At 42.1% G+C, this 25,730-nt stretch overlaps 1 protein-coding gene across 1 annotated transcript in view; it reads right to left on the bottom strand.

Annotated features, from left to right (window-relative positions):
* Window positions 1-25,730, bottom strand: part of LOC124259452 (ceramide kinase-like protein) — a 46,676-nt gene that overhangs the window by 15,581 nt on the left and 5,365 nt on the right. Inside the window, exons 3-7 of the mRNA XM_046693590.1 lie at window positions 16,083-16,214; window positions 13,228-13,291; window positions 12,101-12,243; window positions 9,736-9,810; window positions 7,375-7,555 (exon numbers count right to left, since the gene is read on the bottom strand). Of these exons, the coding sequence (XP_046549546.1) occupies window positions 7,375-7,555; window positions 9,736-9,810; window positions 12,101-12,243; window positions 13,228-13,291; window positions 16,083-16,214 (595 nt within the window). The remainder of the gene's footprint in view (window positions 1-7,374; window positions 7,556-9,735; window positions 9,811-12,100; window positions 12,244-13,227; window positions 13,292-16,082; window positions 16,215-25,730) is intronic.

A 25,730-nucleotide genomic window follows, 5' to 3' on the forward strand; every position in this document is an offset into this window, starting at 1 on the left:
AGGGCCCCCTACAGCCAAGAGCAGGTAACTCTGGCTGTGTACCTCGTACCTCACTTTTCATGCTGAACGGTCAGACAGAATGAGGGAGGTGGAGTCAGTCAGACTCAAGGAGGACTTTTCTTCAAAGAATTCATAACCTCTCCAGGTTTGTAAAATTCTTTTTCAGAAGAAGTCCTCCTTGGGGTACATATAAGCATAAGACAGACTCCCAACGATGTTGAGTCGGGAGTGGTATTCTGTCTGCCTAACATACCCCCTAGTTCAGTCGAAGGCACAGCCGGGCCGAAGACAGAGAGAGAAAGTACACTCACCTAGTCACCTGACCGCTGATGTCAATCAGGCGGGGCGCAAGGCGGGGAAAAGGAGCCCAGCCGATAGGCTATTGGTGGAATTTATAAAGGCGGACGCAAGTTTATTTTGAACCATCAAAATGGGAGGGAAAGTATGGGCGAGTCCAATATATATCCCTCAGCAACCCAAACCAGCGAAGCGTGGTGCAGGGATGAACACAGTGACTGTAGCGAGTGATAATCGCTACATACGGTAAAAACCACCACCAATGTGATACCACCACCGATAAAAAATTGAGGAATTTATTAACACCTACACCATGAGAAAAGCAAACGTGATTTCTAAGGCTCATTCGCTAGAGAATCACGACACTGCCCACTGGTGAGAACTGTCTGGCCAAACCGAGCACGCTCCCGTGAGTGTTTGTCCAGCTGATAGTGGCGGATGAACGTACTCGGTCGGCTCCAGATAGCCGCTGAGCAGATCTCCTCAATGGGCAGTGCCGCGGCGTATGCTTTTGATGTCGCCACTGCCCTAATCGAATGAGCCTTTAAACCCTGAGGGATGGTTAATCCTTTGTAAGAGTAACTCGAACAAATGGCAGAGACAAGCCACCTAGATATGGTCTGCTTGTTCGCCGGAAGACCAGCCTTGCCACCGCCATAACAACAGAACAGCTGCTTATCTTTCCTGATAGCAGCCGTTCGTTTGATATAAGCCTTGAGAGTCTTACGGACATCTAAGACGTGAGCACGCCGAAGAGAGGTACCGGACGATGGAGGCTGAGTGAAAGCTGGCAGTTCGATAGGCGCCGTTATATGAAAGGCGCCTGCGACCTTAGGACGGTAGGAGTCTGGCAACCGAATACTGACTCTGTCTTTGTGAAAGACAGTCAGAGCAGGATCCGCTGACATCGCATGGATATCACCTACCCGCCTGCCAGACGTTACCGCCACAAGAAAGGCAGCCTTCCAACTTAACAGCTGGAGTGAAAGAGACGACAGATCGTGAAAGAGAGGACCGGACATCCAATCAAGAACGATTGACAAGTCCCACGGGGGACTAATCCGCCGGACAGTCGGACGGATTCTGTCCACGCCTGCTAAAAAGCGCTGTACGAGAGGGTGCTGCCCCAAGAGAGCACCGTCGGCAGGGATATGGAAGGCAGAGATTGCCGTGGAGTAGCCCCGGATAGTAGACGCGGCTAAACCGGCTTCTAACCGAGACTGCAAGAACTCCAGTACTTCAATTACAGTTGAAGAAAAGGGATCAAGAATCCCTCTGCCGACACACCAGCGCGCATAACAGGCCCATCTATCCTCATACTGAACGTTTGTCGAATCCCTCCGCGAAGCCAGAATTGTGTCTGCAACTGGTGCAGGAATTCCGCTCCGGCGTGGAGGCGATTCCGGACAGAGGCCAGGCCACCCACTGAATCCTGGGATTCGGGTGCGGCGCTCCGTTCTGGGATAGTAAGTCCGGTCGAAAGGGTAATAGTACAGGAGGCTGAGCCAGAAACCTGAGTAGTACCGGAAACCAGCTTTGAGCCGACCAAAGGGGTGCAAGGAGCACAAGAAGTCGAGCTGGTTGGGTGGCAAGCTGCAAGAGGACTTTGGGAATCAGGGGTAGTGGCGGGAACGCCCACAGAACCCTGTCCGTCCAATCGAGCTGGAAAGCGTCTTGGGCGATGGCTCTCGGATCCGGTATCCGAGAGCAAAACACCGGAATCTGGTTCGTCCCCCCAGATGCAAACAGATCCACCTGGAACGACCCGAACAACTGGGAGATAGCCCCGAATATCCCCCGATGGAGCATCCACTCGTGTGGGGCCAGGATACGACGAGAGAGTGCATCTGCTCGAACGTTGTCCGCCCCTGGGAGATAAACAGGCATTACCCGTATGTCGAACTGGTCGCACCAGAGCAGAAACTGCCATGCCTCCTGCAGAAGAGACGGGGAAACCGTACCGCCCTGCTTCAGGATGTAGGTCATTGCCGTCTGGTTGTCCATCTCGAGACGGACCACACGGCCTTGAACCTGCTCCCGAAGTCGTTTGAACACCAACCTGACTGCTCTCAATTCTAGCACATTGATGTGCAGTTGCGCCTCGCTCTGTGACCACAGGCCTGAGACCGACAGGGCGCCCAGCACGCCCCCCCACCCTGTGAGGGAAGCGTCCGTCTGAATTGAGAGATCTGGCGATGGGATGTCCAAAGGGAGCCCCTTGGATAAATTCCCTGCCAGTGTCCACCACCGTAAATGAGGAATTAGCCACCCTGGAGTGTGGAGAATCAACTCGTAACCCTGGGTGTGGACCCACATTCGAGCTAGAGCCTGCTGAATGGGTCGCATCCTCAACCGCGCTCGCCAAACGATGTCCACCGTTGCCGCCATGTTGCCTAACAACTGGAGCCAAGTCCGAGCTGAGGCCCTGGGGAACTCGAGAAATTGTAACACAACTCTCTGGACTTTGGTGACGCGGTCCGGAGACAGGGAGACTATCCCTCGCGCTGTCTCGAATCTCGCTCCCAAGAACACCAGATCCTGGGTGGGAACCAGTTCTGATTTCTTGAGGTTGATAATCCAGCCCAACTTGGTGAGAATACTCATCACAGCAAGTGTCGCAACTCGACTCAAGTGAGTGGCAAGCGCACGAAGGAGCCAATCGTCTAGGTACGGGTGACAGCACCTGCCCTGTGACCTGGCTACCTGAGCTGGAATTAGCATGAGTTTGGTGAACACCCGTGGCGCTGTGGAAATGCCGAAGGGGAGTACCCGAAACTGATAGCACCTCCCGTCGAAGGAAAACCTTAGGTATTTCCGGAACTCGGGGTGCATAGGGACATGGAAGTACGCGTCTTTGAGGTCGATTGACGTGAGCCAATCTCCCTTCTCCACAGACGAAATCACCGAACGCAGTGTTTCCATCTTGAAGGACGGTACCTCTAACATGTCGTTCAGACCTTTGAGGTTTAGAATAGGTCTGAACCCTCCGTCCTTTTTGGTGACAAGGAAATAAGTTGAGTAAAAACCCAACATTTCTTGTCCCACAGGAACCACCTCTATGGCTGCCTTGTCCAGCAACGACTGGACCTCGGCACGGAGCACTTCCGCCTTCTCTAGGGCAGCCGGCACTGGAGTGCAACGGATCCCGGAGAAGGGGGGTGGGTCTCGCTTCCACTGTGGCATGTGGCCTTCCCTGAGTGTGGACAGGACCCAGGGATTGGACGTGACTTTTTCCCATTCCGACAGGAAGAGGGAAAGTCGACCACCCACAGGGATATGTGGCAGGAGACATTGAATACCTGACTTTGGCAGTACTCCGACTGCTTGGTCTGGTACCAACAAGGGCTCCGGAGGAATTATAGCTGGGAAGCCGGGGCTGACTTCCCCTTCCTCTGAAAAGGCTGGTGGGGCGCGGGGCCCTTGCCCTTGCCTCTGCCCTTACCCCTCCGCGACTGCAAGGGCTGAGCCCATTTAACAGATTCCTTCGCCGCGGCAGAAGGATATGCGGAGGAGACAACCGGGGGCCGCGAGCGAGACGTGTGAGGCTGTTCCAGCAAGGGCTTAGAGTCCTTGAAGGTTGAGACAGCCTCCGCGGCCTCCCGGACTACTGTAGCTGCCCCGGGGAACAGGGTAGAACCCATCCGGAATGGCAGCGCCAGCAGAGCCTGTTATGCGTGGCAGGCTTAATACCCTCGCCACGAAAGTCACAGGCGACGGAGGCCCATCACCGCCGACATCATTTGGCAAGCCGACGACCTGATAGAATCGCGCGCCAGATGTGACTGTACCTCCGTTAATTGCTTAGCCAAGGTGGAGGGAGACGAATCTTCCTCCACCCCACCCACATCCAGTAGTTGCCTCTGCAACACCGAGATGTAGGCGGAATGGATCGTCACTTTGAGGCATTGAACCGCATTGCGGTATTGCTCTTCAAAGGATCGATAGGCGGATTTAAGCGCTGTAGCGTTAGTCGTGAACGGCGGAAGCCGGCGACCTTGCTTGGCTGAAGCCATAGAATTACCCGACGAACCCCCCAGGGCGACGGATGCGTAAACACAATCGTCAACCACTGGGGGATTTCTTTAGGCGGCTCCTGACCCCAAATGTCCCCCCCCGCCTGAAGTAAGGACGTGTAGAACATGTAATCAGCACGTCTGGACTTGATGGTGCGGGGGGAGAAAGCCTGACACATAGAACAACCTTGTTCGTCATGGGCTTCCTCCGCTAAACAACGTAAGCAAACCAGGTGGCGATCCTGAGGCGACAAACTGCCGCTACAGGTGACACACCCCTTGGGCTGCAAAAAACAGAACCACGCTATGATAATAGCAAGGACTGTACGATATACATAATATAATATGCACACAACAAAACAGAACAAAATACAACGCCCGGGCGATATTTTAACTGTTACAGCAAAGCTATTAAATACTAGCGTAAAGCCATAATAGCGAAGCGTAATTGCGTACATAGGTGACAAAGAGCAACATGTGTGAGCGACACGTAAACGCGTCACGAAAACACTCAAGCAAAACTTACCTAAAGCCTGGAAAAAGAGGAATTTAGGCAAGTATAATCTACAAAATGAAATATCAGCCCTTTCACAACCCGACTACAAGGCTTTTTCTAAAGCCAGGAGAAGGAAAGCAAACGGGAACCCCGCGGTCCAGGTCCGCCATCTTGCCTGCCACGTGGCTGGAGACAGCTAACACGCCGGTAAAGTTACACAAATCATGAATGAAAAAGTCATACAAAGATTCCAGCTAGCGCCCGAGCGAAAAAAAGGAACCATACATACAGGATTTGACTCTATCTCACTCATCGCTCTCTTATTCGTAGCTTCTTGGACCATGCAATCGACCTACACGGCCGACGACAGCATGAAAAGTGAGGTACGAGGTACACAGCCAGAGTTACCTGCTCTTGGCTGTAGGGGGCCCTCTACGGGGCCCTGTAGGGGTGGTCTCACCACACATAACGAGTTTTTTGTTTGGTAAAATATTTTATTGAAATATTGTTACAACTGTCGTAGGCTTTTAAAATGGACATTTTAATGCTTATATGTACCCCAAGGAGGACTTCTTCTGAAAAAGAATAATGCAGTAACTGCAACGTGAATTAAACGCACACGGCGTAGAACAACTAGGGCATATTACATGTGGATCGGAGGCAGAAAAACGTAATCTACAAATCGTACAGATTTTCATCAACGTAAAGCTAGCTGAACAATCACGAATACACGTGAATAAACAGTAGAAATACGATAATTAATCAATACAAATAGTAAAGGATACTAGCTATACCTCTATAGTAACCTATGAGAGGTAAAAACTAAAAGATTATCAAAGGATATGGTGTGTAAGGAGACACGAGGCGCTCTCACATCCTGCTCACTGGGCGAAGAAGGAGAGAGTGAAGCACATGGCCAGAGGGTGGCGACACCTTTCCCGCCAGGGGAAACAAAGGGGAGCAACTCGTGGTGAGTACCAATTAGTGATTTTATTTTGAAGGGAGCTTCAAATAAGGAAATACAAGTGTTCCACTATGTTCGCAAGAAGAAGAAGACAAGCAAAAGAGCATGAGTCAGGATAAGGAAAAATATAACAACTTCAGTCAACGTCATTGTGAAATATACAGTCGGACACTGGGGCCGGTGGGTTGTAGACTTCTATTGGACCGTTGGCGAATCTGCCGGATTTGTCAGAGGGTCAGACGCTATTCGCGAACACTGAGTATGAACCATGTGTTCCTCACAAGACGGGTACTGTGAGGGCAGCGCACGTGCAGGACACGGGTAACACATGCAGAGCATGTGCATTGCTCGTGCAAGGCAAGGTACCAGCTGCCAGTCGCATCCCAGCTGATTTCAACAGTAAATATCAGATATTAAAATAATATATAAAGTATATCTTCGGGCGGTTCATAAGTTGGATCAAAACCAGAGTCCTCCTCGGTTTTGTTTGAAAAAGTAAGCCCTTGGCCTTGGGAAATTGGGTCGGGGCTTCTGATGCTGGTCCTGAGTACTTAACATAATAAAAGTTAAATTAGCAATTTGAAATTTAAAAAGAAGCTTCAAAATACCAGTTGAAGAAATTGTCCAATACTGTACAAATAATATATCATTAGACATTTTGACTATTACATTATCTCCCTTGGACCAAAATTGAGTTCTGACAATGAAGAATTATTTTGATAAATTGAGTCATGCTCCTGGAACTTAACACACATCAGAATTCAATTTTTCATATACCAACACTGTCGTGGACATTACATGATGTTAAATGGTGACCTGGGTTCTATTCCCTACATGGGTACAATGTGTGAACCCCATTTCTGGTGTCCCCTTGCCTGGTGATATTGCTTGAATGTTGCTACCCTTTCTAATAACTTGCTTATATTACATATTATCTGTTCTATAATGTTCAAAATCATTTCAACAAGACATTATTATGAAATACCCCTTATACTGGCATGATCACTCAAGTCTGCCCACTATTAAAAGGTAACAGACCTTCTTATTTCCTGACTCGTCACAGCAAAACAATTTGATCAACTGATTCACGTTCTATCATGTAATGTCCACAACAACATATTTCATGGTATTGAATCCTTCTCTGTAAAGCTCAGAGACCCATGAGGGGCGGTGGGGTAGTCTAATGGTTAAAGCGTTGGCTCGTCACGCCGAAGACCCGGGTTCGAATCCCCCACATGGGTACAATGAGTGAAGCCCATTTCTGGTGTCCCCCGCCGTGATATTGCTGGAATATTGCTAAAAGCGGCGTAAAACCAAACTCAGTCAGTCAGAGACCCATGAAGATCCAGGTTAGAATTGGTCTTCAGTAAACTATGAGACGACTAACAGGATCAGGTTGTCAGACTTGCTGACTTGGTTGACACATGTCATTGTATCCCAATTGCACAGAACGATGCTCATGCTGTTGATCGCTGGATTGTCTGGTCCAGACTTGATTATTTACAGACTGCTGCCAGAGAACTGGAATATTGCATAGTGCAGTGTTGAACAACAAACCACAATATAAGTCTCAGAACTAAGTAATCAATCCTGGAATATCTTACCTGAGTTTTGCTTTAGTTAAAGCTTTGATAAATGCAACGTCTAGCTTCTTAGCACCTAATGAGCTGTATCTGCTGCGGAAAGACAGCACATTGCCAGCAAAGCCATACTGTGAGTTGAATGCCCATCGGAGAAACTTGTCTTCAGAGTACACGGAACACACATCTACATGCTGTTTATGACCTGGGAAAACATGATGCAATATACAGATTACAAAACATTGCAGAAACACATTTGGTTTTTTTTACACTTTTTTTAGTTTCAAGCAGACAATATTTCAATTCGTGTGAACAATATTTCCGTTTCATGTGAACAATTGTTTAGTTTCATGTGAACAATTGTTTAGTTTCATGTGAACAATGTCTAATTTCATGTAACAATATTTCCGTTTCATGTGAACAATTGTTTAGTTTCATGTGAACAATTGTTTAGTTTCATGTGAACAATGTCTAATTTCATGTAACAATATTTCAATTTCATGTGAACAATTGTTTCAGTGTCGAACAATATTTTAGTTTGTGTGAACAATATTTCAGTTTCATATGAACAGTATCTAATTTCATGTGATAATATTTCAGTTTCATGTGAACAATTGTTTTAGTTTCATGTGAACAATATTTCAGCATCATGTGAGACACAAGATTGAAGAGCCAATGGTCACATATGTTTACCATATTGGTGAAATCGATGCTTGTGAAAGGAGTTTGACTGATAATCGCTTTTTAAGACAGGAATGGGTTTCTGAAGGCCAGTTCTAACCCAGAATCAGGTTTCAAATTACAATATCTTACCCTCAGCCAAGAGTGCAAAATATATTGTATTAAAAGACAGTGAGATTGAGATAATGATGGCTTATGTTACAGGCATGTAGGGTATGTTTATAATTATGCATAGCCCATTCGGAACATTATTAGGGGTGGGTATTGCAGAGAATTTTCATATTGTGATATATTGTGATGCGAAAGCATATATTGCGATATGTATTGCAATATATTGCATGAAGTATTTTAAAACAAAAAATTACCTATAGTAGAGTTAATGCTTGATTTATAGAGCAAAAACACAACAAAATCACTATGCTTGATTAAGCTTTAATAACAACTTTTAAACATGATAACATAAAACTGTAATTCTACCATGGCTACGTGAAATGCTCGAATTTGATTGGTCAATCCATAAAATCAGACGGTATTAATTTGGATTGAAAATGCATCTGATTTCATGGAGCTTCACTGCGCACGTATACAACAATGCCGCACTACTTCAGCTTGGCCACCAACATGACTAATATCAACACAACAGATGTGATGGAAATGCTGATGAAAGATTTATTAAAACTCGAAAAACACAATAGTACGATTTCTCCTCCACACTTATTAGGGAACCTCACTATCATAATTATTACCTTCTATTATAAACATATTCAAACTCAATTACAACACACAGCCCCAAACATAAATTAACAATATCTAACATATAAATATATACATAATATACCCCCAGCCCTGAGTTTTGCTGACTCGCCAAAAACCTTGTGTGCCTGTAACTGCCCATTCTCTTCCCACAGAGGTTACTTGTCATATCTTCCCACGTACCTCTGTTCTAATACGGCCCTTTCATTGATTGGTGCAAGTGCTCAGGATTCGTGATTGGTTGCAATCAGATTTAACTGTGCAATCAGTGACATTTTCGAAAAGTGACCATTCGCAAAGCCTTAGTAATTTCCATATGCTTCAGGAAAATTAGAACCTCTCCCCCTGAGCAATGTGCAAATGTTTCTTCTAGACAGAACTCAGTCATGTTATGGCGGATCAATGGCGTCTCCATCGCCCTCATTGAAAACAGACAAGCCAGCCATTAAATGTCTTGTGTGTCACATCAACACAAGTCCACAAGGATACTTGTGGCCCCACATTTGCTTGTATTAATCAAGACGAGCAAGTGTTGGGAAGGAATATCCACAAGAAACATGGATCAGGATTGCCAGATTGGATCTAAGTTGATGTAACATGTGTTCTGACTGGATAGAATGAAGAGAGATAATCCACATAGCGATTTTTGCCACTAAGGGATTTTACGAGAACCAGGAAATATGACTGCATTATAACAGAGGTACGCGGGAAGATATGACTTGACTGACTCACTGACTGAGTTTAGTTTTACGCCACTTTTAGCAATATTCCAGCAATATCACTGCGGGGGACACCAGAAATGGGCTTCACACATTGTACCCATGTGGGGAATCGAAGCCGGGTCTTCGAGCGAACGCTTTAACCACTAGGCTACCCCACCGCCCCAGATATGACTTGAGTAACCTCTGTGGGAAGAGAATGGTAACTGCCCTGTAGTCTGGACATACTGACCATATATGATGTGTAGTATTGCTGAGATAGGTTCCACGGTGCCAACAACAGACCCTGCGATGTGATTGGTCAGACCTGGGAATATAACAAAACAGCATCTTTATTAAACATACAAAGTCAACACAATAATCATCATCATCATTACATCACCATCGGAATGTTATTCAAAGACTTCAAATTTCAAACATATCATGCCTTATATCAGCTGTTCACCTACAGGTATTACTTACACCATGTTTGGAAAGGGTGTACGGGACTCTAAGACCCTTGTAAATTTCGTATTTCCTGAGGCGAAGCCGAAATATGGAATTTACAAGGGTCACTCTTACAGTCCCGTACACCCTTTCAAAACACTGTGTAATTTTTTGTACCCTTAAGATCTTTTGTGTATTATCAGGTACACAGTTTTTCTGTAATTTTTTCAGCAGAACGAGATGCAAAATGTTTCACCATGATTTTTCCTGTTTATAACGGGAGATAACTCGTGATGGCTTAGTTTATGATAAAATGATCGAATTTTAGGTTTTTGTTTCATTTTTGCAACAAATGAATGACAGAAACATTCTACTTTCCTGAATTTTTATTGACACAAAGACGAAATTAAGGCAACAATTTTATCACTCTGTTTATACTCATACTCCAAAATTTCGAAGTGATCAACTTTTTGGCATCCACATTTCATCTAAGGTCAAGGACATTTGTATCAACTGTTCAGCTACAGGTATTATGGCTCATATCAACTATTCACCTACAGGTATTACGTCTCATATCAACTGTTCACATACGGGTATTATGGCTCATATCAACTGTTCACATACAGGTATTATGGCTCATATCAACTGTTCACATACGGCTATTTTGGTTCATGTCAACTGTTCACCTACAGGCATTATATCAACAGCGGAGTACAGTGCACTCTGTCTAATTCGGACCAGCTTGGGACCGACTAAAAAGTCCGAATTATACAGTAGTCCGAAGTACACAGATTCTATCACATTTCACAATGTCTGAAAACACTTATTAAATTTTAATTTATCATATATTATCAGCAGAATTAAATTTATAAACTATTTTTCGCAATGTTATTGGAAACAACGATTCTCAGACACCTGCTTCGGCAGCGGGTCCACAATAACATTGTCAAAGAGCAAAGTAACGATGTTTCGAGGAATTCATTAAATAAATTGAATAAACTAATGAATAAAATGAACGACATTCATAAAAGTTGTCAAACGTACATATAAAATTACTATTTCCATCTTTTTGTGCGATCATGTAATGTAAGTCAACTCGTTGACAAGTGACATCTTGGCTCTCGCCGCCTCAATCTTCACGCTCGGACACGATGTTTAATGCGAAAATATATACATGAAGCATTTTTGTCACAGGTCATAGCCTAGCACGATAAGTCGAATAAGTTCCATAATTTACGTATAGGTAGCGATTTCTTACTTTATATGTTCAGAATAGCATTATTTTACCCAAAACTTTTGTCTAAATCTAAAAGTTTTCGTTTACGAGGACGGTATCCATTGCCGTAATATGATTGGCTGCCTTAGGTCATGTGTCTGATTTTGACCAGTCACGACCCTTAAAGCAGACTGTGGCGAAAAAGCGTCATTAGAAACCAATCTTTATCCAATAAAATCGCTTCTTACAACTGTTTGATATCACACTGTGTCTGATGGCATCTTTAATGCATAGTGACATTGACACTGAGTTGACATGATCGGCTCAATTATAGTTTACAATTGGTGTTAGTCGCATCAAAGGTAAATAAGCGTTCACCGCTAGACCACGCGGTCTTGGCCAAGCGGACTTCCTGCTAAGTAAGTAAGACAAAATTCACAAACCAATCAACGGAATGTTTATTCAAGGTTTATTGGCCAAGCGGACTTCCTGCTCAGTCCGAATTATATAGCAATGCTTTTACATGTAACTACCTTATCGGGCCGACACTTTGGTCCGAAATCCGAAATAATGAGAGTCCGAGATACAGAACTTTTTTATTATGACAACAAAGAAGGATTATGTCGGGACCGTGAGTTCAGTCCTGTTTATACAGCAATCCGAGAAAGACAGAGTCCCAGTTTGACAGAGTGCACTGTAATGTAAAATGGCGGCGCCCTGTTTCAAAGCACTGTGATGAAACTGTTTCTGTTGTTGGGCATTTCAATAGATGTGAAAGCAAAGATACTTAATAGTTTGTTTTGATTATCGTTGAGCTGAAATGTGAAACAAAAGTTGGTCTGGCAACTTTTGGGAAGGGCTGGTAAGTTTTCAGGGATACCAGGCCTGATGTCTGGTAGAATTTTCTGTTAAGTTTCCTACACTGGTATGAATATGCCTTATATAATTTGCTTACCTATTGGAATAATGCCTAATGGCATGTTGCACCTGGCAGGTGAGAAACCTGGCTTCACATCAATATCATTGTCTTTCTGCCATCGGTTGAGAAGTGCATCTGCCACCTTGTTCGCTGTCCCATCACCACCACATGCAACAATGCTGAAAAATAAAGTAAATAAATTATGATGCTGGGTTGGTGCAAAAAGACGGAGAACGATTGGATGTAAAATGTTGGTCACCTGCATAATCATGATCACATGACCTGCAAAATGGACTCAGACATGGAGCAGGAGAACCAGAGGTTGATAGTGTGAGCATGCCAAGATGACAGCTCACAGTTGACTTCTCATGCTGTCTATCTAGTAACCAAGGTCCATATGAACTCAGTAGCCATTGTGGCCACACAATCACCAAATTAGTTGCCGCTTCTCAAATGCAGAGGGTAATGGTAAGGCTAGGCTAAACCCGTGTTGTTATCAGTTTATTTATTTATTTCTTACATTGTCTTTTTGGTTGTTAACAGGCCACTAAGCAATATTCCACCTACTTAATGTCAGTGTGTAATAAATGAGTCCTGTTGAGTTGATACCTCTGACTGTAATTTAGGACCGGGCGCTTATGCAATCACCCAGTCCACTTCCTCCACATAACATTGATGTTGGCCCCCCAAAAATATATGTCCGTTTCCTATTACATACTTTTCAAAAATAGGGTAGGTGGGTCGGTTTTTCTAATTTTTTTACATTTTTTTGTTTTAGTAGCACCAGGTGGGCACCTGAGAAGGTTTTCAAGAGTACCATATCATGTAGTGACAATGCCTTGTCATGAAACATTGAAAGATTTCTATATGAAATCATTGTTTATGTTATTTATTTGCAGGTTTTGTCAGTAAGAACCCATTATGCCAATTCAATGCAATCCATTTTAGCCCTATGTACACTGAAAACCATAAAAATATTATACTTGATTTGGATGAAAATGAAAAATGAAACTCCAGTCATGATATTGACTTGGTTAAAAAAAGATTTAGGGTCGGGGGGTTAGGATAGGGTCGGTCGGGTTACCGGAAACGGACATATTTTTTTTTAAAAATGGGGGGGGGGCTGAATTATACACAATGGCATATTACTTCTGTCCACCTACCAGTCAAAGTCCTCCAAGTTCATATGGATCATTTCTTGCTTGATGAGTTCATTATGCTGAACCTCTGAAAAATATTTAAAGATATTACCCATCACCTTAAACACCAGCACAGCAAACTCTTGACAATATTAATAGAAATGTAAGCTAAGACAGATCCCAGCTCTTGTTCAACATTTCTTCCTCAACATCAAAATGACACAAAAATAACAGGTAAGCAATTAACCCTAAGTACTTTCAAAATTGACAAAAATGGTATGGATTGGGAGTGAGTTGAGTTTTTATGATGCCGCTTTTAGCAATATTCCAGCAATATCACGGCAGGGGACACCAGAAATGGGCTTCACACATTGTACCCATGTGGGGAATCGAACTCAGATCTTCAGCATGATGGTCAGATGCTTTAACCACTAGGCTACCCCATCATCCCGTATGGGTTGGGATTTGATTTGACAGTGCTTATTAGTGTTGGGAATTGGTTAAAATCTAATAATTGATGATTGCTTCATTACAACCGATCAATCATCGAAAATAATTGGTTAGCGGCATTTATGAAATGTGTTCATGCTTTGGGGGTTTTTTGGCAAAATTTCACATCTTTAAAGGATGACTAGTATCGAGGAAGATAAATTACTTAGAGTCTTTAAGATAAATTCAATCATGACTTGGAACGAGCTTGTAGTCCTAATGAAATGTAACAGACAAAACCAACCTAGTGAAAAATGCTGTTAATGAAAACAAGGATTCTAGAATTATTTGTGTTCGATTATGAGAAAACATAATCGATTGCTTGGTCGTTTAGTCACTGCGACCAACCTTCGATTATTTGATTAATCGGACCACCACTAGTGCTTATCATATCTGTATGAGTTAAATCTGTTTTTCAGAGTGAACAAATTTTGTTGAAACAACAAGAGAAAAATATCTTCAGTTATATACAAGAAATATACACAAGACCCTTAAATAGATATTATTACTGATTGTTCTATAAGTTGATCAGGTGACGTGTAAAGGAGCAGGGCACTGAATAAAGGAGAATAGTCAGTAAGTATGTTTTCTTCCAAAAAAACACAAATTATTTTGTTTCATTTAATTCTTAAAACTGTGGGCAGCATAAAATTAGGCATTTGTCAAGTAAATCAGCTGATGTTTTTTTAATGTACATCCATCTAGTAATTAAAACATATCATATTTTTCAATATTTAGTTCTGTCAATTTTTAAATGATGACTTATGCTAAATATGTGCAGAGATATTTTCAGGTAGCTGACATTTGGTGCGGAACTGGGGCTGGTGTGTTCAATGTCCTGTACTCGGAAAAGGAATTGGTTAACCAAGCCAAACTTTGTGCTTTTACCGTGGCTTTAAGGCCATACTGTGGATATATATATATATTTACTGGCATTTGACAGTCTGGTTATTTTTTAAGACAACAGAATGTCACTATGGAAATCTATGGAAAACATTTGGTTTTGTGTAACCTGTAGCCTACCCCAAAACAAACAAATCACAGCATAGTAATACTGATTGATTGACTTTCCAATACAATAATGGCAAAATGTGTTAAACAGCAACCACTAATGAACAGAAAAATCCTATAAACAGCTCCCCATCAGACTATTAACCGAGAATTCCCATGCGTTATGAATTCTACATTTTGAATCAACCACCATCAACATATTTAAGTGTGCCAAAACCTATCAGTGAGTTTTTCAATCAATAAAATTTTATTCAGCCATGAACAGTAATTACTCACACTGAATAAGTCACATCAAGCTTGTGAGTAGATATTCAATATCCATTTTTGTTGGGTACTTTAGGACTGTATAATGAATTAATGAACAGTTGACTACAATGCTAAGAAATGAAAGGGTTTCATGGTCCGTCAGGTTCAGGGTTATAGGTTTAAATCTAAGGATCCCATAAATATTAAAAGATTTCACAAAAGGATTATGGTTTGACATCTGGCTTCGATGGGTCCAAATCTACTACCTGGGTAGCAGGCAAACCTATCTGGTTCCCGTGTGTGCATGGCAAACATTGGGTACAAAATGGACGATAGGGAACTGTTTTATCAGAACCCTGGCAAAAAGAATTTAGATACAAGAAGACAATGTCATCAATATCACCCACAATGGCAAAATACTCTTCAGGAATTATGTCTACGAGCTATGTTAATGTCAAATGTATATAGCAAAGTGGAAGGAGAGAATTGAAAGGTTTTAAAGTTCTGGGACCCGTTCCTCAAAGCGATCGTAGCGCTACGACTGTCGTAAGTCTATGTTAAAGTATGGGAGTTACGATCATCTTAGCGCTTCTGATCGAAACTAATCCTAATGTGGACACGGGCCCAACTGGACCTGAAAAGACAAATATGCACAGACGCACAGACAGATGGAGTCCATTTTAATACCGCCTGCAAAACGTGTTGCAGGGGATAACAAGTGCTGGAGTGAATGATCGAGTAATCAGTCAATAGATCGATCCTGCTTGTCTTAGCGATTATCCATGGGTTTGGGAGACTAAGCAATGGTCATAAAGATTGACAATTTGAAAGTATGTTTGAATATTTCTCACACAGGTACAATGTGTGAGGCCCATTTCAGAATTCTGATGTCTGGCACCATGATATTGCTGGAACCATACTCATTCACTCACTCACTCACTCACTACCTCACTCACTACCCTTACTCACTACCCTCATTCACTACCCTCACTCACTACCTCACTCACTCATTCAAGACTCCACGTTTTGTTGTAGAAAACATCGCTATTAAGCAGAAGCAAGAGAGAGGAATTGGAAGATCACTGAAGCAGAAATAATAGCCAAAGTGACTCACTCACTCACTCTGAACCCACCTGTCATATCCACACTGACATCAGCATTTTTGAACATTGGTAAAATTGTGTGTCGATAGAATGAGCGTCCATTCTTGTGTCCAGCATGCTCTTGAAGAAACAGTTTGATTGTTTTTGGCCTTCCTTTGATAGCTGTAACAGAGAAATCTCATTCACAAACAAGCTGCTACTAACAATGTATACACACATGATAAGCACTAAATACCATCATAAAAAATGTGTATGACTACATATGTGTTCTTGACTAGGTTGTCTCAATATACTCAACAAAATAAGAAACTGGACACACACATTATTGGCAATACTGTAAACGTATTATATTTCGCGCAGGTTTTAGCGCGAAAATTTATACACCGCGAATAAACCTGTCATTCATTCAGTCCAGCCACGTTCGGCCCTGAGTTGTTACCATAACACATCAAGTTTGAAGACAGAAATCTACGGGAATCTTAAAATGACGACTGATAGTAGCATAAAGAATCTTACTTAACTGTCGCTGTAATGGATTTCCCAAAACATAATTAAATAATGAGCCAAATCCCATCGCCGAATTAGCGAAAACAGCGATGTGTGTTGTGGCCGCCATGGAAATTGGTCACATGACAGATGGTTTGATACAAAACAGATTGCCATGAAACGACTCGGAAAGAAATAATACAGCAGTATTTTATTTATTCATTAAGATTTTTTTTACCAGTACATCATGAAGTGAATAGTCACTTAACACTCAATCATCTCATTCACAACAACCCGGCTTGTTTGAAATCACAAAGAGCTTTATATACAGTAGAAGTTAATCCGTCAGATCGTCAGAATTCGGAATATAAGACTGATGTGTTTTCATCTCTTCCGTGAGTAAACGGATTACTGTGTACTAGTATATCGCACAGATAGGGATTTCCTGTGAGTAAGCAATTAACGCCGCCTGACAGGTTAAGCCACTGTGTTTGTTTTCACTGCTATTAGTGGCGGCTAAAGAGACAGCTGGCAGTTCCGGCAATTACTGATTGCGCGAATAATTGACCGCGCGATGTAGTCTAAACTGTCAATTCCGCGAAAATTGCACCACGCGAAAATAAGTACGTTTACAGTAACTGTGAAGGAGATAATTCCTTTTAGTTTCTTAATGTGACATGCACACGGCAATGAGCGAGCGAGTTTGGTTTTACGCCGCTTTAAGCAATATTCCAGCAACATCACGGCGGGGGACACCAGAAATGGGCTTCACACATTGTACCCATGTGGGGAATAGAACCCGAGTCTTCGGCGTGACGAGCCAACGCTTTACCCACTAGGCTACCCCACACGGCAATGACATGCAAGCTGTCTGAGTATGGTCCTACTAACACATGATAAGCATTAATACAGTAATAGTATCAGATACATTTAGTCTGTCTCACAGTCCCTGAACCACATTATTTTCCCTCCTGCCTCGCCATCCCTGCAAAGGTAAAGCCCTAAATGAAGCAATGAAGTCTAGATTTCCCCAGGTTCAGGAATCTCCCAGCTCACTCTGGCTCCTTTTTAATTTGAATGGGTTTATTTGTTACTATCAAAATCATATATATTCCGTGACTAAGCATTTGTCTACACATATACACATAAATTATGTATTACTACATTGGTGCTTTTGATCAGACTGTCTTAATATACTCAACAAAATAATATTAGTAAAGGTTACTTTCTGACAGACGTGACCAAATACGTAGAAAAGCAGGTTCAGATAGTTTTAAATGTTACATCTCTGTATAATAATATTTATTTTCATTTCAAATGATGTATTAAGTGTTGAGCAAGGATTAATTTCATTCCACATATTAGTTCTTCTTTTGAGAGTAACTGGCATTGAAACTGGTGAACATCAAAAACAATTATGCCGGCCAAATCTTTCATTTCATGTACATATTGGATTCTATGCCAAAATGTACAGTTCTCTACACTGTTACCTCACAGGACCCTCATTTTGCCCTAAAGGACCCTTAAAACTAATAATTGGGGACCCCAGTGTTTGTGAGTCGAGGAAAAAGCCTGTGTTTAGTGAGAGAATCTGTCTGTAAAATCACATGCATGAGTAAGGAAACACAGCTGAGATAGACAGTCACTAATCCATTAGGGGCAGTAGAGTAGCCTAATGGTTAAAGCGTTTGGTCGTCACGCCGAAGACCCAGGTTCGATTTTCCACATGGGTACAATGTGTGAAGCCACTTTCTGGTGTTCCCCGCCATGATATCGCTTTAATATTGCTAAAAACTAAGAACAACTAAACTCATTTAGTCCATAAGTCACAGATTTAAGTTACAATCAAGGTAAAAAGAGCAGTTTTCTCCCAAAATCTTGTTAGATTACAAAACAGGTCCATGATGAGCTGCAGACTAGTTGGACGTGACCAACGGCGCCTGCCACTGTACAGTACATCAATGACGTCTTGCCATTCGTACGTTAATTATTGACATGGCCATCCATTGTTGATGGGGATGGTCTCCAAGGACAAGCTCACATGCAGGTACAATCAATACCTCCAATGAAACATAACAGCATATCTCCATCCTCTGAGAACCACCAGGATCACTGAAGTCAGAGTTAATCAAAACTTAATGTGTTTTTTAAGCATTAAAACAGATTTATCCTGACTTTCGCCTGACGCATCTCTGACTGGAAATTTCAATCCACTGACTCAAAAGCATCAATTTATCGACATATCAACTGATAATTAAATTTGTTTTTATGTATGTGTATAGATAAAACTTTCATCACTGACTCAGTGAAGACAGAGCGGATCCGCGAATATCTGTTGGATAGAGGTGTTCCAGTATCAGTTATCAGACTTTATGTATGTGTATAGATAAAACTTTCATCACTGACTCAGTGAAGACAGAGCGGATCCGCGAATATCTGTTGGATAGAGGTGTTCGAGTATCAGTTATCAGACTTTATGTATGTGTATAGATAAAACTTTCATCACTGACTCAGTGAAGACAGAGCGGATCCGCGAATATCTGTTGGATAGAGGTGTTCGAGTATCAGTTATCAGACTGTTCTCCAGCAGAAGGAAGGGTACTGTGTCAGCTCGTCTTAATGTATTCCTGGATGATGTTAAGAAGCTAGAAGTACAGCACTTCTGGCCCCATGGTGTGATGTGTCGACCATGGCTCAGCAGGAATGTGTTTATGTCGCTGCATACTAAGACCCAATCTACAGAAGCTCAATGAATCTGACATCCTTAAACATGATGACCTGGAATGCAACAGGAATAGTCCCAAGTATACCATACCTCAGAAACCTTTTGCATGACAGAAATATTCATATATGTGGATTAAGTGAGCATTGGCTCTTTGAAAAGGATCTGTTTCCCTACATGATGTAAGCAAACACTATACTGCTCATGGTGTCTGGCGCGATAAAGATCTGAAACTTCCACTGTTCAGGAAGGTGGGCAAAGGTGGAGTAGCCTTTCTGGTGGCACCACGCTCTGGACGAATTTGTCAGTGTTATTGATGTCCAAGATGACAGAATTGTTGGTATACATATATCTGTGCGTGGAAATCACATGTACATGTTCCAGGTCTACCTTCCTTGCAGAAACTACAGTGTGACAGTTTCATTGAGTATATTGAGAATTTCTGGAATCTAGTTCTTCAGTACAATGAACAAGGAACTGTTATCTTCATGGGGATTTCAATTGCCAGTTTGACATTCTCTCGTAGCAGAAGCGTGAAAAGAAGCACTTGAACTTGCTCACGAAAACGACCTTCTTGTGTTAACTTCGTTCGAGCAAAACCACTGGTGCTAACTACTCCTATGTCTCATATGATGATACATGTGGCTCGCTCATTGATCATGTGTTAATCGGTTCTTCCCTGCACAGCTCGGTGTTTCATTGCGAAATATTGGAGGACCACCCTCTTAATGTGAGTAGACATCGTCCTGTTGTGTTTGAATTAAATGTTAATATCACTACTGAATCCATACCAAAGGACTTCTCCAGAATGGGACTAAACTGGAAAAAACTGGATGCGGTGGCCATAAGAGAACGTTACACAAGACAGCTATCACGTGACCTCAGAGACTTCCTTACAAGACCTCTTCTATCAACCTCCACATTCCAACGCATTCCTTCAAAAAACATCTGAAGCCGTAATGGAGCAAAGAACTGAAGCTACTACACGACCAGATGAGACGTGCTCGTGCGCTGTGGGTAACTGATGGCAAACCCCGAGGAGAGGAACACAGCAGCTATGTTCACTACAAGGACCTCAAGAGACTGTTCAGATGTTCCCAGAGACAACTTATTGAGGAACATCACAGGAAAATGTCACAGGAGATTGATACTGCCGCAGAAACTGATCAAACCTCCTTCTGGAGTCTGATTAATTCAAGAAAAATTATGTTCGGGGTTGGAACAATGTCAGAATTGGACTTTGGTGATGGACAAAAACCCTGAGAATGCAAAGGACATAGCTCTAGGATGGGGAAATTACTTTGCAAATCTCTATTCTCCACTCTCCGGGATAATAGGTTTGACACAAACAACTATAATCATGTTGAGTCTACGCTGGTTACAAGCCACGGTACACCAATCCACATCCCAAGTATTTCTCGAGACAGAGAAATATCAACGGCAATGACAACTCTCAAACAGGAAAGGCCCCTGGCATTGACCATGTCTGCAATGAACACATCCTCTATGGTGGCTGTATACATTAGTTTCCGTTTAGTCAGACTCTTCAACGCTTTTCATCGAACTGAAACATGTACCCAGACTTCTCAAACGAGGGTTAGTTATAACTCTGTTCAAGGGAGATAATAAGAAACGGTCTGATCCAAACAGCTACAGAGCAATTACTCTTTCTCTCATCGATCTACAAACTCTTTGAACGAGTAATACTTGGTAGACTCGCGTGGAGACATTCACTCACTCACCCCTACAACAACATGGTTTCCAGAAAGGTGTAGACTCAACCATGACGGCTGTCCTTTCAAAGAGTGTATCTGTTACAGCAAGGAAGAGAACAGTAAACTGTTTGCTTGCTTCCTTGATGCAGAGAAAGCCTTTGATTGTGTCTGGCATTCAGGTCTATTCCTACAAATTACAGAAACTCGCATCAAATGACTCTTTATCTACAGACGATCTCATCAATGTATAGTGGAATGGAGAGCTGTGTTTCATATCAAGGCTACCTCAGCAATTGGTTCTTCATCAGACAAGGCACGCGGACAAGGAGGCTGCATTTATCTCCATGGCTCTACACAGTCTACATCAACGATCTGCTCACCCAGCTCAAAGATTCGATATGGCCTATCACTACATGGTATACCCTGTTGTGCTCCAACACAGGCTGACGACATTACACTACTATCAGTAACCAGGAATGGTTTACAGGCTCTCATGGATATCTGCTACGCATACAGCTGCAAGTGGAGATTCAAGTTTAGGCGCCAAGAAGAGTACTGTCGCTGTTTTCATTGAGAACATGACGCCATACTCTAACACTCAGAGCATTACGGTCTCTTGGTGCTCAGGATGTCAAGGAAGACAGCAGCTAGCACGCATTTGGGAATCAAGGTCAACAAGACATCCGACACACCTCACAGCAAATCAACGCTATCTGCAGAAAACTTAAAGCAACGATTTTAGCACAACAAACATTGGAGCCTTTGATGGTGAAATGCATCCTTTAACCTCTGCTATTGTGTATAAATCTGTTGTTCTCCAGCAGCGGGCCCTCTACGGATCTGAGACTCTCTACAATCTCTCCCGGCAACACACCCTCCAGCTGGAGCGAGCACACAGATTTTGTCTGAAGCTGATTCAAGGCTTGCCAGTGCGTTCAAGGACTGATGTTGTTTTGTCCATGATTGGAATCCTACCCATCTCCTCCTTGATCGCCATCAGAAAGATGAGTTTGCTAGGAAGAATAATCAACTGTACAGTAAACTGCACAGCAAGATCCGTCCCTCCTCTTCAGACTACACAGATTCTTCCTCTATAGCCATAAACCTTTCCTTTGGTTACATTCCTGAAGTCTTCAAGCTTCTGGTGTTTTATGATTGCATTGAATATATCAATAACGTCAGCTTAACTACATTTCCGTCAACCAGAATTGGAAAACAACTGTGAAAAGCAAAGTTACTGAGCTTGAAACAACACTGCTTGAGCAGAAGACCTCAAGCGATGTAGAACTCTCCCTGTTCCATTATCTGCATCAATCTTACAAACCTTCCAAGCTCTGGACTCTGGGACGACAGATCCCTCATCTACAGCGTGCACTCAAAGGTGTTGTGAATATGATTGCTACACCAGTTAGACCAGGTAACTGCCAGCTATGCTCGGCAGACTATAAGTGCCTGCCTCATCATCTGTTGCATGAATGCCCTGACCAGCGTGTTTGCGACAACCGAGAGACTCTGTGGCTCTCCATCTTGGACACGTTTGGCGTAGACGTGTATGTCATGTTGGACTCCATGGAACTGGATGAACAAACAAGAACTCTGCTTGGGGGACACTCCTTCGATATTGAGGATCTTAAACTGCTACCCCCTGTGGGACTATTCTTTCTCTCCAGCAGACTCATTTGTCGTAACACTTAACTAACTCTTCTCTACTGTTCAATTGTAAATCTCCAAGTTTGGAGGAGCTAAAGACACTCACTCACTCACTCACTCATCATAAAAAATATGTATTACTACATATGTGCTCTTGACCAGGTTGTCTAAACAACATAAGAAACTGGACACACACATTATTGGCAATAACTGTGAAGGAGATCATTCCTTTTAGTTTCTTAATGTGACATGCACACGGCAATGACATGCAAGCTGTTTGGTGTGGCCCTACTACACATGATAAGCATTAATACAGTAATAGTATCAGATACATTTAATCTGTCTCACAGTCCCTGAACCACATTATTTTCCCTACTGCCCAGCCCTCCCTGCATTGTTAAAGCTCTAAATGAAGCAAGTCTAGATTTCCCCAGGTTCGGGAATCTCCCATCTCACTGGGGCTCCTTTTCAATTTGAATGGGTTTATTTGTTACTATCAAAATAATATATATTCCGGGACTAAGCGTTAGTCTACACATATACACATAAATTATGTAATACTACATATGTGCTTTTTATCAGACTGTCTTAATATACTCAACAAAATAATATTAGTAAAGGTTACTTTCTGACTGACGTGGCCAAATACTTACAAAAGCAGGTTCAGATAGTTTTAAATGTTACATCTCTGTATAATAATATTTATTTTCATTTCAAATGATGTATTCAGTGTTGAGCAAGGATTAATTTCATTCCACATATTAGTTCTTCTTTTGAGAGTAACTGGCATTGAAACTGGTGAACATCAAAAACAATTATGGGGGCCAAATCTTTCATTTGAAATTTTGGGGTACATATTGGATTCTATGCCAAAACGTACAGTTCTCTACACTGTTACCTCACGGGACCCTCATTTTGCCCGAAAGGACCCTTAAAACTAATAATTGGGGACCCCTGTGTTTGTGAGTCGAGGAAAAAGCCTGTGTTTAGTGAGAGAATCTGTCTGTAAAATCACATGCATGAGTAAGGAAACACACAGCTGAGATGGACAGTCACTAATCCATTAGGGGCAGTAGAGTAGCCTAATGGTTAAAGCGTTTGGTCGTCACGCCGAAGACCCAGGTTCGATTTTCCACATGGGTACAATGTGTGAAGCCCATTTCTGGTGTTCCCCGCCATGATATCGCTTTAATATTGCTAAAAACTAAGAACAACTAAACTCACTAAGTGCATAAGTCACAGATTTAAGTTACAATTAGTGTTGGGAATTGGTTAAAATCTCATAATTGATGATTGTTTCATTACAACCAATCAATCATAGAAAAAAAATTGGTTAGCATTATTTTTCACATTTTTCTATTCAGGTTGTTATTGCAGATAAGTATAACATGATCCATCTTGCTACTTTAATGTGATAACTAATATACCATGAAGACAAACTTCCTGGAGTCTTCAAGCAATATTCAGTCATGACTTTTCAGTTAGTCAAGTGAGTATTCTAACAATTAAACACATTTTCAGGCCCTGACAACTTCAAAGATATGCTCCGTCGTCAAGTGTTTCAAAGACTAAACCTATAGTTCCAAATTCGTTTGTGTTCGATTTTGAGAAAGTGTGACCGATTGCTTGGTCGTTTGGTCACTGCGACCAATCTTCGATTATTTCAATTAATCGGAACACCACTAGTTACAATCAAGGTAAAAGAGCAGTTTTCTCCCAAAATCTTGTTAGATTACCTAACAGGTCCATGAAGAGCTGCAGACTAGTTGGACGTGACCAACGGCGCCTGACATTGTACAGTACATCAATAACGTCTTGCCATTCGTACGTTAATTATTGACATGGCCATCCATTGTTGATGGGGATGGTCTCCAAGGACAAGCTCACATGCAGGTACAATCAATACCTCTAATGAAACATAACGGCATATCTCCATCCTCTGAGGACCACCAGGATCACTGAAGCCAGAGTTAATCAAAATTGATGTGTTTTTTAAGCATTACAACAGATTTATCCTGACTTTTGCCTGACGCATCTCTGACTGGAAATTTCAATCCACTGACTCAAAAGCATCACTTTATCGACATATCAACTGATAATTAAATTTGTTTTTATGTATATGTGTATAGATAAAAGTTTCATATCTAGATCTGCAGCTGATCAACCCAACACTTAATGAGAAAATGCTGATTCGTCAAATGTTTGAAATGGAATTTTGTGCCTTCGTCATTCTAATATTTTGGAAAGAATTCCAATGGTCATATTTCGTATTACCGGAATTCATGATCTTCTCAGACTTACAGTATGCTTATTTTTCTTCCATTTCTTTCATATTTGTCTTGTTAAGGGAACCTGGCAAACCTCGAAAACCAGTTTATGACCTATTTAGCTTCAATACACAGTAAACTATAAGATCATAATGAACTCAAAGGGACCAGTTACTTAAGTTTCTTATAAGCACGGCATGTTATACGCATTTTAACTACCATATACATGGTGGTGTGTTTTGAAGTTAAGCAACATTGGTCATGGAATGCCCTTGGACGAGTGAACATGTTTGGCAGCTTGACTCCTGAGAGTTTCTGGACTTCTGTCTGATGAAGCACACATGGCACAGTGGTGGTTCTCACCTTAGGCAAGTCAGTTTGTTCAAAACTGTGAATGGGTGGCATAAGATAGTCATATGACTACAAACCAGGGTAATAATGTCTGCGCTTTGCGCATAATTTGTCCTAAGCAGCACTGAGTTATGCATCTCTGAGGATATTGGAAGCAGAAGGAACGTATAATTGCCCAGGCCAAAAAATAAATATGTCCGTTTCCGGTAACCCGACCGACCCTATCCTAACCCCCACGACCCTAAATCTTTTTTTAACCAAGTCAATATCATGACTGGAGTGCATTTCAACTCATCATTTTCATCCAAATCGAGTATGATATTTTCATGTTATCAGTGTACGTAGGGCTAAAAAGGATTGCATTGAATTGGCATAATGGGTCCTCACTGACCAAATCTGCAAATAAATAACATAAATAATGATTTCATATAGAAATCTTTCAATGTTTCATCACAAGGCATTGTCACTACATGATATGGTACTCTTG

This window comes from Haliotis rubra, unplaced genomic scaffold (assembly GCF_003918875.1).
Source record: "Haliotis rubra isolate DU_JTF1 unplaced genomic scaffold, ASM391887v1 Scf721, whole genome shotgun sequence".
NCBI classification, from domain to species: Eukaryota; Metazoa; Mollusca; class Gastropoda; order Lepetellida; family Haliotidae; genus Haliotis; species Haliotis rubra.